Raw genomic sequence first — 12,451 nt, forward strand, 5'->3', positions numbered from 1 at the left:
CCTCGGACCGCCTAATTTTCCCCAGCCCTGGGATTTGTGGCGCCACCCCTCAGTGCCTCTTTTCCCGGGGAACCTGCAAACCTGGAGCGGCCGAGAGGCGGATAATTGACCCAAATACGGATGGAGATATTGGGGGAGGGGAGCCAGGGCGACAGGGCAGCGGCCCCAGACTGGGAAGGCGTGTCACAGATTCCTCCCAGCCCCCTACTTTCGTAGAGCGTGGGCAGGAGGAACCTCTGGGTCCCGCAGATCAGAAAAACTCCGAAGGCCAGATTGTGAGTCCGGGGAAGGGAGGCGGAGGGTGGGGGCGGGAGGGGCGGGGAGGGGTGGGACTTGCTCCGGCCCCGCCCCCTCGGCTCCGGAGCAGGTCGGGCTCCCCCTGGCGGTCCCCGGCCCAGCTCCTCTCCTCGTGCGTCCCCCTCCCGCCGTCCTAGACCCCCGCCTAGCCCAGGTCGGTCTCCGCGGACCCACAGCGGACCCACGGACGGACAGAGGGACGGGAGGACGGCCAGCCGCGAGCGCCCGGGAGGCGGCAGGGGGGCGGGGAGGCGACGGCCGTGGCGTGAGGAGCAGGAGCAGGTGCAGCGGCGGCGGCGGGCGGGGCCGGGACCCGGCGCGGAGCTGGGGCCGCGGCACGGGCGGGCGGCAGGGACCGGGAGGCCGCGACTCGGAGTCAGCCCCGCCGGGTCGCGCGCCGTGCCGGGGAGCCAGAATTGAGCCGGGTGGGGTGGTGACTCCGGAGAACGCAGGATCCCAAGGAGACAGAGAGGACGAGAGCTGGAGGGGGATCCGGAGAGCGGCGGAGGCTCTCCGAGAAGGGTGGAGTAGGACATAGGGGGCACACCTGGAGGGGAGACGGGCGGGGGTGGCCAGGACCTGAGCTGGAGCCTGGGAGCCCCGGAGGCCAGGCAGGTGAGGCGGGAGACCCGGAGGTGGGGGTGAGGTCCGGTTAGTGGGAGAGATCCGGAGGTGTTAAGTTCTGAGCTGGGCTGAGAAGGTAGGCTGGGAGGGGAGACGGGCTCTCAGTGGGAGACCCAGGGTGGTCAGCTGGCGGGGTAAGCTGAGGGAGGACCCAGGGCCAGGTGGAGAGCCGGCAGGGTTGGGGGCTCCCTAGGCGGCAGGCAGGTGGGCTCAAGGGTGAGGCTGTTTTTTTGTTTTGTTTGTTGTTTGTTTTCTGTTTTTGAGACGGAGTCTCACTCTGTCACCCAGGCTGGAGTGCAGTGGCATGATCTGGGCTCACTGCAACCTCCGCCTCCTGGGTTCAAGCGGTTCTCCTGCCTCAGCCTCCTGAGTAGCTGGGATTACAGGTGCGCACCACCACGCCTGGCTAACTTTTTTATTTTTAGTAAAGATGGTGTTTCACCATGTTGGTCAGGCTGGTCTCGAACTCCTGACGTCGTGATCTGCCCGCCTCAGCCTCCCAAAGTACTGGGATTACAGGCATGAGCCACCGCGCCTGGCCTGAGGCTGATATTAAGAAGTGAAGTGGGATGCAGGTGGAGGGGAGGAAGAGTCTGGTGGGGAGTTATCTCAGAAGTGAGGCCAGCACAGGCTGAGCGCAGCCCAAGGGTGAGAGGGTGCCCACAGAGAGGACGCCGCAGTGAGGCCCTAGGCCACGACCCAGGGGTGCCTCCGATGGGGGAAGCCCCTCCCTGGGGGTCACCAGAGCCATGCTGTCCCGCAAGGGCATCATCCCCGAGGAGTACGTGCTGACACGCCTGGCAGAGGACCCTGCCGAGCCCAGGTACCGCGCCCGCGAGCGTAGGGCCCGCTTTGTGTCCAAGAAAGGCAACTGCAACGTGGCCCACAAGAACATCCGGGAGCAGGGCCGTTTCCTGCAGGACGTGTTCACCACGCTGGTGGACCTCAAGTGGCCACACACGCTACTCATCTTCACCATGTCCTTCCTGTGCAGCTGGCTGCTCTTCGCCATGGTGTGGTGGCTCATCGCCTTCGCCCACGGCGACCTGGCCCCCAACGAGGGCACTGCTGAGCCCTGTGTCACCAGCATCCACTCCTTTTCATCTGCCTTCCTTTTCTCCATTGAGGTCCAAGTGACTATTGGCTTTGGCGGGCGCATGGTGACTGAGGAGTGCCCGCTGGCCATCCTGATCCTCATCGTGCAGAACATCGTGGGGCTCATGATCAACGCCATCATGCTTGGCTGCATCTTCATGAAGACTGCCCAGGCCCACCGCAGGGCCGAGACCCTCATCTTTAGCAAGCACGCGGTGATCGCCCTGCGCCACGGCCGCCTCTGCTTCATGCTGCGTGTGGGCGACCTCCGCAAGAGCATGATCATCAGCGCCACCATCCACATGCAGGTGGTGCGCAAGACCACCAGCCCCGAGGGCGAGGTGGTGCCCCTCCACCAGGTGGACATCCCTATGGAGAACGGTGTGGGTGGCAACAGCATCTTCCTGGTGGCCCCGCTGATCATCTACCATGTCATCGATGCCAACAGCCCACTCTATGACCTGGCACCCAGCGACCTGCACCACCACCAGGACCTCGAGATCATTGTCATCCTGGAAGGCGTGGTGGAAACCACGGGCATCACCACCCAGGCCCGCACCTCCTACCTGGCTGATGAGATCCTGTGGGGCCAGCGCTTTGTCCCCATTGTAGCTGAGGAGGACGGACGTTACTCTGTGGACTACTCCAAGTTTGGCAACACCATCAAAGTGCCCACACCACTCTGCACGGCCCGCCAGCTTGATGAGGACCACAGCCTACTGGAAGCTCTGACCCTCGCCTCAGCCCGCGGGCCCTTGCGCAAGCGTAGCGTGGCCATGGCTAAGGCCAAGCCCAAGTTCAGCATCTCTCCGGATTCTCTGTCCTGAGCCATGGTCTCTCAGCTCCCCCCACACGCGTGCGTACACACAGACCGTGTGGTATGGTATGTAGCCCAGCCAGGGCCTGGTGTGAGGCTGGGCTAGCCTCAGCTCAGCCTCCCCCTGCTGCTCATCCAGGGTGTTACAAGGCACTTGTCACTATGCTATTTCTGGCCTCAGCAGGAACCTGTACTGGGTTATTTTTGTCCTTGCTCCTCCCAACCCAATTCAGGATTGCCTCACCCCTCTCCCCTGCCCAAGGCTGCACAGGCTGTGGGAGGTGCTGGGCCCTAAAGCTGTGTGTCCAGCCAGTCCTAGCTCCCCACAATTGACCAGCCACACACTGGGCAGGTGGCTGGGGAAGAACAATCCCCTGAGGGCTGCTGCTTTGCTTCTTTGGCTTCAAGAAATGCCTGTGGTCAGGCCCCAGCTCTCCTTGGTCCCTGAAAAAGCACCCGGCTAAGGGCTGGGCCTGGCCAGCAGTTGATGAGAGCGTGTTCCCACTGGAGGATTGGTGCTGTGAAGCCTACACCGACAGGGACAGCCTGGGGCTGACGGGGCTCCCCTCCGAGGGCCAGTTTCAGGGCTGGAAGGGGAGGAAGCACGGGAAGGTGACCTGAGGAGGCTTGGCTTTGCGGAGCCCCGCTCAGGCACAGGGAGGAGGAGATGCCAGTGCTCCTGCCTTTTGCCACATTGGCCTCCTGCAATGAGGGCTCTGTGGGCTGGGGCTACTGCCCCTGCCTACTTCCCACCTGTCCCCAGAGGCTGAGGAGAGGGTGTCCTGTGCCCACCACACATGATTAGGCCTCAGGCCCAACTCTGGTCCTGGCTGTATGACAGTGGCTGCCACTCACTTTGTCCACAGGGTGGCTTGGGGTTGGGTGTCTTTGGGTTGCTGGAAAAGGTGTGGGAAGTTTCAGGATGGTGGGAGGGAGTGAGGTCCCTGAGGTGAAGAGGCCCTTGGTCCTAACGGGTTTGACCCGCGCCTGGACCCTTGGAGCAGTGTTGTGTGAACTTGCTTAGAACTCTGCCTTCTCCGTTGTCAATAAAGCCTCCCCCTCATGACCTAAACTCTGGGCTTTTCTTGCTGGGGAGCAGCAAGCATGCTGGTGGGAAGGGAGGCAGGGACTGGCAGCTGCCACCCCCTTCAAGAGGCACCACAGACCCTAGCACGGAGGCCAGGGGAGGGATGGAAGGCTGGCACCTCTTCCCCCAGCTCAGGGGGACTTTCTCCCTCCTGCCTCAGATGGCCCAGCCCTGTCAGCCTGTCTGGCCAACTCAGCCTTGGGCACTCACTAGGCTCTGCAGCCCTGGGCTCTGTCTCTACTCCCAGGGATCTGCTGGAAGGGTGGAGTGCCCAGGGAGAGGGGTAGAGGTGTCATAGGCACTAGTGTAGTAATTGGAGCCCTAACTCTCGCAACAACTGCTTGGGTTCGAATTCTGGCTCTAGCGGTATGACTTTTGTCAAGTAACTTAACCTCTCTGTGTCTCAGTTGCCTCATCTATAACATGGATGCTAATAGTACCTACCTCATAGAATTGTTTTGGGAGTAAACGAAAAACATGTAAAATGCTGAAGTGCCTGGTCTACAGTAAGTGCTCAATAAATGTTAACTATTGTGATTGCTGCTGAATCAGCTACATGATGAGAAAACTGGCCAAACAAGTGTTAAAGAGAGACGGTGCTTTTATTTTGCCCTTGGTCATGTTTATTTGCCGGGTCTTTCTTTCCACACCGTGCCCCCTTCCCAGCTGAGACCATGATTTTAGGGGCTGTGGCAATGCCTGTGACCTGGTCTCCTTGTCTCCATCTCACCCACTGCAATCCATCTGCCACGCAGCCTCCAGGGTGGTCTTAGAAGGGTGGGTCACCCCCCACCCCCACCATGAAATACCTTCGGTAGTTCCCCATCACCTCTGGGTCAAGGCTAGCTTCTTAGCCAGCCAATTCGGGCTGTGACTGCCTCTCCGGCTTTATGGCCCACTGTTTTCTTGCCAGGAGTCTGCACTTTGCCCACCCACTTCCCTGGGTACCTCGCTGTCCTATCCCTCCTGGCACATAATGTTGAGCTTCCTACCTCCCAGACCTTGCTTATGTTATTCCCTTGGCCTGGACTGCCCAGGCCTCACCTCTGTCTGTTGAAATCCATAAAAATCCAGGCCGAATGATGCCTCCTCGAAACCTTCCCTGATTTCTCTGGAAAGGAAGGTCCCTTCCCTCCGCTGTGCTATGGGCATTCTCCTTTTGCCTACGTTTAGGGGTCTGTCTCCCCATCCCCAAGTCCATGGCTCCCTGAGGTCAGGGACTGGGACTCAGCACTGTGGCTGGCTTACACGGAGTAGGTGCTACATGAATGAAAAATGAATGAATGAATGAATAACGGATGGATGGCGTACAGGACAAAGTCAAGGTTATTGCTACAGTGTGAGGCCTGCAGACAGGGCATCAGTGAGGGTCTGTCCCAGGTGGCTCCAGAGGCAAGGCCAAGGGGCTAGGAAGTTGTCGCTGCTGGTCTGAGCTCTAAGCTGCCCCCTCCTGGCACCCATGCAGTCCCCAGCGCTGATTCCCTTCCTTGCAGAGCTGACACATTTCTGGTTTAGAGGGTGAAGGGGTGAAAGCTACTCAGTCAGCCTAGCATTCTAGGAGGCTGGCTCTTGCGACTCAGCTTGGCTGCCCTTAAGGCCAAGGAGAAGGGCCAGACTCACTAATAAGGACCTGCTGGCAGCACCATCCTTGGAGCCCCATCCAGAGTAACCTTCCTCCACCCGCCAGGGACCTTAAGCTGCTGGTGAGTGTGAAGCCCACAGAACTGAGGGCTTAGCGCCACCTGCTGGCCACAAAGAAGACTTACTTCAGCAGAGAAAATCATGGCCACTGGTCCTAGGTTTTCCATCAAACCTGAGGGAGACCCCCAGCCTTAAGGCATAAAACCCAGGGCGGGGCTGGAAAGCTCCAGGCATAGAGAGGCAGTTCAATCAAGCCTCCCTCCTCCGCGAAGGTGTTCTTGCCCACTGATGGTGCTACCTCCATCTGGGGGTACCCTTTCTCTATGGCACTAGCCTCAACGGGACAAAGAGGTTCACCTGAGTGCTACTCAGCCCGGCAGGAACTTCTGTGATAATTTTGTTTGTGATATTCAGCCTCCAGGACTACATTCATTAGTCATCACATGACAGCAGAGGAAGCAGTCCAGCCCGTCCACACGCTATGTGCAGAGCTGGCTCGACTACAGGGCCCCTGAAAAGGAGAAGGGAAGTACCGCGTGTCACTGTGGCCCAGCAGGACTATGAGAGAAGCACCATTCTCCTTTGAGTTTGTAGATGAGGAAACAGGATCAGAAAGGGTGATGTCTTCGACCATTCAGGCTTCTATAACAAAATACCATAGACTGGGTGGCTTATAAACAATAGACGTTTATTATTCACAGTCTGGAAGCTGGGAAGTGCAAGATCAAGGTGCCCGTGGATTCAGTGTCTGCTGAAGACCTGCTTCTTAAATGGCTGTCTTTCCCCTGTAACCTTACATGGTGGAAGGTGTGAGGGAGCTCTCTGGGGCCTTGTTACACAAGGGCACCAATCCCATTCACGAGGGCTCCACCCTCATCACCTAATCACCTCCCAAAGGCCCCACTTCCAAATACCATCACCTTGGGCATTAGGATTTAACATGTGCATTTTAGGGGGACACAGACATTTAGCCTATAGCAGGAGGTAATTTGCCAAGATCTCACAGCTAGTAGGAGACAGGTCCAAGATTTCAGTCAAAGTCTGTCTAATGCCACAGCCCTGCTCTTCCCTCTCCCTCTTCCCCACAGCACACAGTCCCAGTGACCCAAGCTCCAGCTTTTAGTAGGGCTGCACCTTGTTGTGTCACATTCACCACAGGGAGAAAGCTGTCTCCAGACCAAGGGCAAAAGGGAAGGTGGAACTCCACAAGCCCCTGGGGCTACCTGAGATCCCAGATTGGAAACTGGCAGCAGGCTTGGCTGTTCTGTGACAGCCTAGATTATGTCCAAAACACCTATGGAGTCAGAACAACCTCATTGGCACTTTTTCTGGCCCACGTGCATGGTGAGCCCTCCATCTTCCTCCTCCTTACAGGAAGACTGAGGTCTTTGCCTTCCAGGCTCTTCTCCCAGCCAGTCAATTGGGCACATCTGCTACCCATCTGTCCCCAACTCATATCAATGGTGTAAGATGTGTCCTGGGCCTCAGTCCTGAGCTTCAGAGGGAAGGCAAGCCAGGCCACCCTCTTCCTGTGTGCTACTCTAGAAAAACTAGCCCACTCACACACTAGAACCTGCCCAGGCCTAACACCTGTGGATTCGGCATCTCCAGCCAATGTCACCATGAGACCCACCCAAGCCCCACTAATGTGCACCTCTGGCCCTTCTGCTGGAGAGGACTCACGCAGCTTCTCCAGGGCCCACGCTCTCTCCACGGGCAGGAGGCTCTGTCCATCTGAGCTCCTTCCCCACATCTTTTTCTAGGGAGAACTTTCCCAGGGAGCTTGCATTCACAGGAGGAGAGCCACCCTGACACTCCACAGGTCTCTGGGCTCCCCAGGGCCTCTGAGGTCTCCCCAGGCCCAGATAACAGACACTCTGTGTTGTACCAAGTGTCCAGATAACTTTAGAAAGAAGACATGAATTCCGTTCATCAAAGTCATGTTGACCTCAGGTCCAAAGAACAACAGATTGATTCCAGCTTGAAAGAAGCTGGGGAAAGGAAGAACAGTGGGGTTAGTCGGAGCTGGGCCAGAAGTACCTTTTGTTGTGCTGGATTCTGGGTTATTGGCAGCCCCCCTGCCAGATCTATCCACCTAGGGCACTGACTCTTTATGGGAGGGGAAGCAGGTGCTACCCACACCCTATTCTAGTTCCACTCTGGGCAGGTTCAACTCTGGAGTGATGTGAAGAGCAGGCTGCCTGGACTGGTCAACCTGGGTCCAGGAGTTTGAACTTCTCCCTTTCCCCTGACCTCAGTTCCTGGCAGGCACCAAGGCCAATGAGTGGAACGAGTAATACAAAGTGCCTGTGCATCTCCACAGCTTATTACCTTCAGTGGGGGAAGCAACAATGTTCGGGTATGCAGCACAGGTTGGCACTACCTAGAAGCTGTCTATAGCTTATAGGATCCAGTTAACCCTTTTGTTAGTCACACACCTCCCCTTCATGAAATACTGTTCCCTGCAGCACAAATATGTCCCAACCTCCTCCTCCCCAGATCATCAGCCCCCAACTGAAGCAAACCAGACTTTGGGTAGTCTTTCCTCTGTTTACTCTTGACTTCATTTGATCAATTCCAGTTTTTTTCATAATGCCATTATTATTGCGGGAAGGGGAGTAACTTCAAGGTAATCCAGAGAGAAGCAAATGCAACACAGTTCTGACTGCGATGCAGATTCCTTTTTGTTAAATGCCGACTGTCTCCTTGGTTTCCCATTCACCTGGGAAGTAGAAGAATAAAAATCATTCCATAGTTCCATCCAAGGAGGGCGGCTCCAACAGTGTGCTCTTGAGCAGGCTGTCTGGGTCATCAGGAAAAGTCACTCCAGTTACTCACGTATTCTCTGAGAAACCTTGTCATCTCTGCCATCTGTCTCTGTGTAGGAACTGCCAAAGTCCTTCAGTTCCCCATCTCAAATAAGCGGTGAATGGGTTACTTCCCTCATTCGAATCCTTCAGTCCCTCCTTGTGTCAGTTTGGATCTTCCAGGAAGCAGCTTTCAAGATGGAGTCAGAAGTACAAGTGAGTACTTAGGGGTGGCTCCATGAAAGATAAAGGAGAGAGACTGTAGCGGGGAAAGCCTCAGACCACAGTGCAGGCTGACTGTGAAGGAAGAGGCAGGGGGAATGAGGGAGGACTAAGATGAGCCTCAGGCTTCAGTACAGTAAGTCCTCATTTAATGGAGTTGGTAGGATCTAGGAAACTATGACTTTAAATAAAATAATGTAGAACAAAACCAATTTTCCCATAACCTATAAGAAAGATTTAAGTTCACAGCGTATTTCTGGTCATAAAATACATCAACATTCTAAATAAGGACCAAACACTTCAATATTTAACACTGAAATAAATGTTTACATATACATTTAAGAATGATTATTAGGCCAGGCACGGTGGCTCATGCCTGTAATCCTCGCACTTTGGGAGCCCAAGGCAGGAGGATAGCTTGAGCTCAGGAGTTCGAGACCAGCCTAGACAACATGGCAAGACCTTATCTCTACAAAAACACCAAAAAAATTAGCCAGGCATGGTGACCTGCGCCTGTAGTCTCACCTACTCAGGAAACTGAGGTGGGAGTATTGCTTGAGCCCAGGAAGTAGAGGTTACAGTAGGCCAAGATTGTGCCACTGCACTCTGGCCTGGGTGACAGAGTGTGAGACTTTGTCTTGAAAAAAAAAAATTACTAAAAACAAATAATTATTCACCCAATGATTCCAGTTCAGAGTTGTGGGTGGCCAGAGCCTATCCCAGTGGCTCAGAGCACTAAGTGGGCATCAACCCTGGAGAGGATGGCATCCGGCTGTAAGGCATGCTCACACCCACACCCTCACTCAGACTGGCACCATTTAGACACCCCAATTTACTGAAAGTGCTCATCTCTGGGATCTGAGAGGAAACCAGAGTACCTGATGAAAACCCATGCAGAACATGCAAACTCCACAGAGCCAGTGGCTCAGGTTGGGAATTGATTTTTTTTTCATCAATGTGATAACAAAATGACATCAAACAAAATGATGTTATTCTAGCACCTAATACACAACTCTGAGGAAGTCATGGCCACCTCAGATCCCCGAGATCAGCAGCTGGAGATCTCGGGATGTAGTTCAGTATTCCAGCATCAGCTCCCAACACGGAGCTCCTGCCTTGCTCAGTCAATGGCAGGAGCAGTGCGGGGAGAGCAGGGCACCAGCTGGAATACTGAAGCAGATCCCTGAGATCTGCAGCTGGAGCCCGTCAGCTGACTGCACTCCTCACACAGGCTCTCTCTCGAAGGGGGCCTCAGAGGCACATCTCTGTGGCTACCACACTCCTTTTGGTCAAAGCTCAGGTTCCTGAGGAGTTGTAGCACTTAGCTTATGCTGTGTTAACAAAGCCCGTATAAAACAGTGGCTTTAAAAAACATTTTAAATATTAAAAGTATTTTCCAAGTATTTGAGAGTTGGCTCTGCCAGCTCTGCTGATCTCAGATTTGCTCACATGGAGTCAGGTGGCTGTCATCTAATCTAGCCTGGCCTCCACTGGAGCAACAAGGATGTGGGAGCCAGCATCTCTCATCCTCCAGCAGGCTAGTCTGGACCTGTCCTTCTCTCAGCACCATTAGAAGCACACAAGGAAGCAAATGAAGACACACAAGGCCTCTTGGGGCTTACACTGGGAACTGGCACACCTTCACTGCTGTCTCCTTATGTTGGCTGAAAGACGTCACATGGTTGGAGACACTGCAAAGTTACACAGCAATGGACATGAATGCGGGGAAGGGTGAAGGATTGGAGTCATCTTTTCAAACAACTACAGAATCCAGCTGATCATAAAAGATTTGTTTTCTTTTTCCATAAGCATCATTGCTGATGTTGGGGTTATCAGCAATAAACTGATAGTTTTACAGTCTCACCAATGCACCACAATGTAGCAGTCTCTCATTGCCCAAGGTATCACCTGAAGTTCTTTTGTCTCACAACCAAGAAAATTAAGGAGCATGGAGCCCAAAGGTGAGGTTGGAGCAAAAGTTTAAAAAGTGAAAAAAGAAAGCTCCCCACTGCCAAGAGGGGGCCCAAAAGAGTGTTGCCATTTCACATTTGAATGCAGAGGCTTTTGTAAGAAATTGATGAGTGCTGGGCATCTCATTTGCATAAAGCACAAATTTGTGGTAGTTCTACCCTGTCCTCCCAGTGTGCATGCAGGCCCTTAGCTTGAGTTACTCCATGTGGCTTTGTTCCCCTTACTGCGCATGTCTCAGGGGAAGGAATTTTCCATTGTGGTCATCTCTGGGCAAGTCTCCTGTGTAGTCTTTCTTACCTAGGCAGCTGTGGACATGTCTAAGACAAGCCTCCCTGTACAAGTTCTCTTATCTGTGCCTGCAGTTTGATTTTTCAAGCTGTTCTTTTGTTTGGAAGAATTTTACCGAGGACCCACCCTAACTGCCTGCCTGACTGGTTTCTTCCTTCCTCCTCTCTCATTCCTGATTCAGGAGTGGAGACCCCAACTGCTGTTGGGGAAAGTGGACGATGACCACTCCTGGCTGCTTCCTGCTGGAAGGGGGCGTCGTTGGGGTTACAGCAGTTAGGGCTCCTCCTGAGATTGGTCTAAGGGTCCCCAGAAAAATGGCGTGTCTATGCATGGTTCCATCTGCAGCACCATTTGGAGTTTAACAGTCTCTAAGTGAGTGGAAACAATTTGAGTTACAGTATTGAATATACAAAGTCCAAACATTAGTGCAAAACACACAAGCAAAAGGGGGCCTAATAAAGGAGCTAACCAGTTCCACAAAGAAGACTGGAATCCATTCAGCAGGGATTGTAGCCAACTAGGACTAAAGCCCGCACTTTCTCTTAATCTATCAACGTTCTAATATGATCTTTAAGCACCCGTACATTCTCTTCCACTTGACTAGAGGTGTTGATCTAGAAGTGACACGCTTCTTTTTAAAAGTGCACAGGTACCCCATACTTTGGCCATAAGGATATCTAGGGCCTGTCTATTTTGCATAACTACTGAGGCTAAAGAGTTTATGGATTGTTGTTGTGCTTCTATGGCTTCTACTGTTGGCTTCTGCCCTCGTTGCATCATAACAGAAATATTAAGTACTGATCTTTCAAGGACAGGAATACCAGCAAACCAGAAGAGGCCTCTAGCTATAGAATCCCCTATCCCTGGTTTTTCTAAGATAAGATTGTCATGTGCAGGTCCTACCCAATCTTCTCTTTCAGTTAAGTCTCCATATGAGGGCATGGAAATGATAGACCTCTTTGTTCAGCTCATCTGAGATAGCACACTCGCTAGAAAAGAGGGTAGGTTAGGGATGTCCCCAGATGATGCTGCCATATCAGTGGAATTTAAACATAATAGGTCAGGAACCACTGCCATGATAGTGCAGGTTCCCTTCCAGTGCCTAGGGAGGATTAAGTGTAGCCAGGAGCCACAAAAGAAATAAAGCCCTGTCCCCTGAAGAGCCAGTGCTAAGTTGTAGCTTGTGAGAGACACAGGCAGATCTTTCTCATATCTTAGAAGCTTCCCCCTCTTGCATATAATAGGAGCATCTTTGGGATGGGGATATCCATACTCAGGATAGTCACTCATGATGCCATTTGGAATTTTACATGCTAAATGAGAAGAGTCCACCTGATAAACTGAGTTTTTTGTTTTGTTTTTTTTGAGACAGAGTCTTACTCTGTCACCCAGGCTGGAGTGCAGTGGCACAATCTCGGCTCACTGCACCCTCTGCCTCCTGGGTTCAAGCAATTCTCTTGCCTCAGCCTCCGGAGTAGCTGGGACTACAGGAGTGCACCACCACACCTGGCTTTTTTTTTTTTTTTTTTTGTATTATTAGTACAGATGGGGTTTCACCATATTGTCCAGGCTGGTCTTGGACTCCTGACCTCGTCATTTACC

General features: G+C 53.5%; 1 protein-coding gene across 1 annotated transcript; it reads left to right on the top strand.

Annotated features, from left to right (window-relative positions):
- The first annotated feature begins 1,433 nt into the window (after nt 1-1,433).
- Nucleotides 1,434-4,497, top strand: KCNJ11 (potassium inwardly rectifying channel subfamily J member 11). The gene is given in 1 exon segment (NM_001261615.1): nt 1,434-4,497. A coding segment is annotated over 1 exon segment (1,173 nt). The 5' UTR covers nt 1,434-1,670; the 3' UTR covers nt 2,844-4,497.
- Nucleotides 4,498-12,451: the final 7,954 nt, after the last annotated feature.

Source organism: Macaca mulatta, chromosome 14, assembly GCF_049350105.2.
Source record: "Macaca mulatta isolate MMU2019108-1 chromosome 14, T2T-MMU8v2.0, whole genome shotgun sequence".
In the NCBI taxonomy this organism is placed as follows: Eukaryota; Metazoa; Chordata; class Mammalia; order Primates; family Cercopithecidae; genus Macaca; species Macaca mulatta.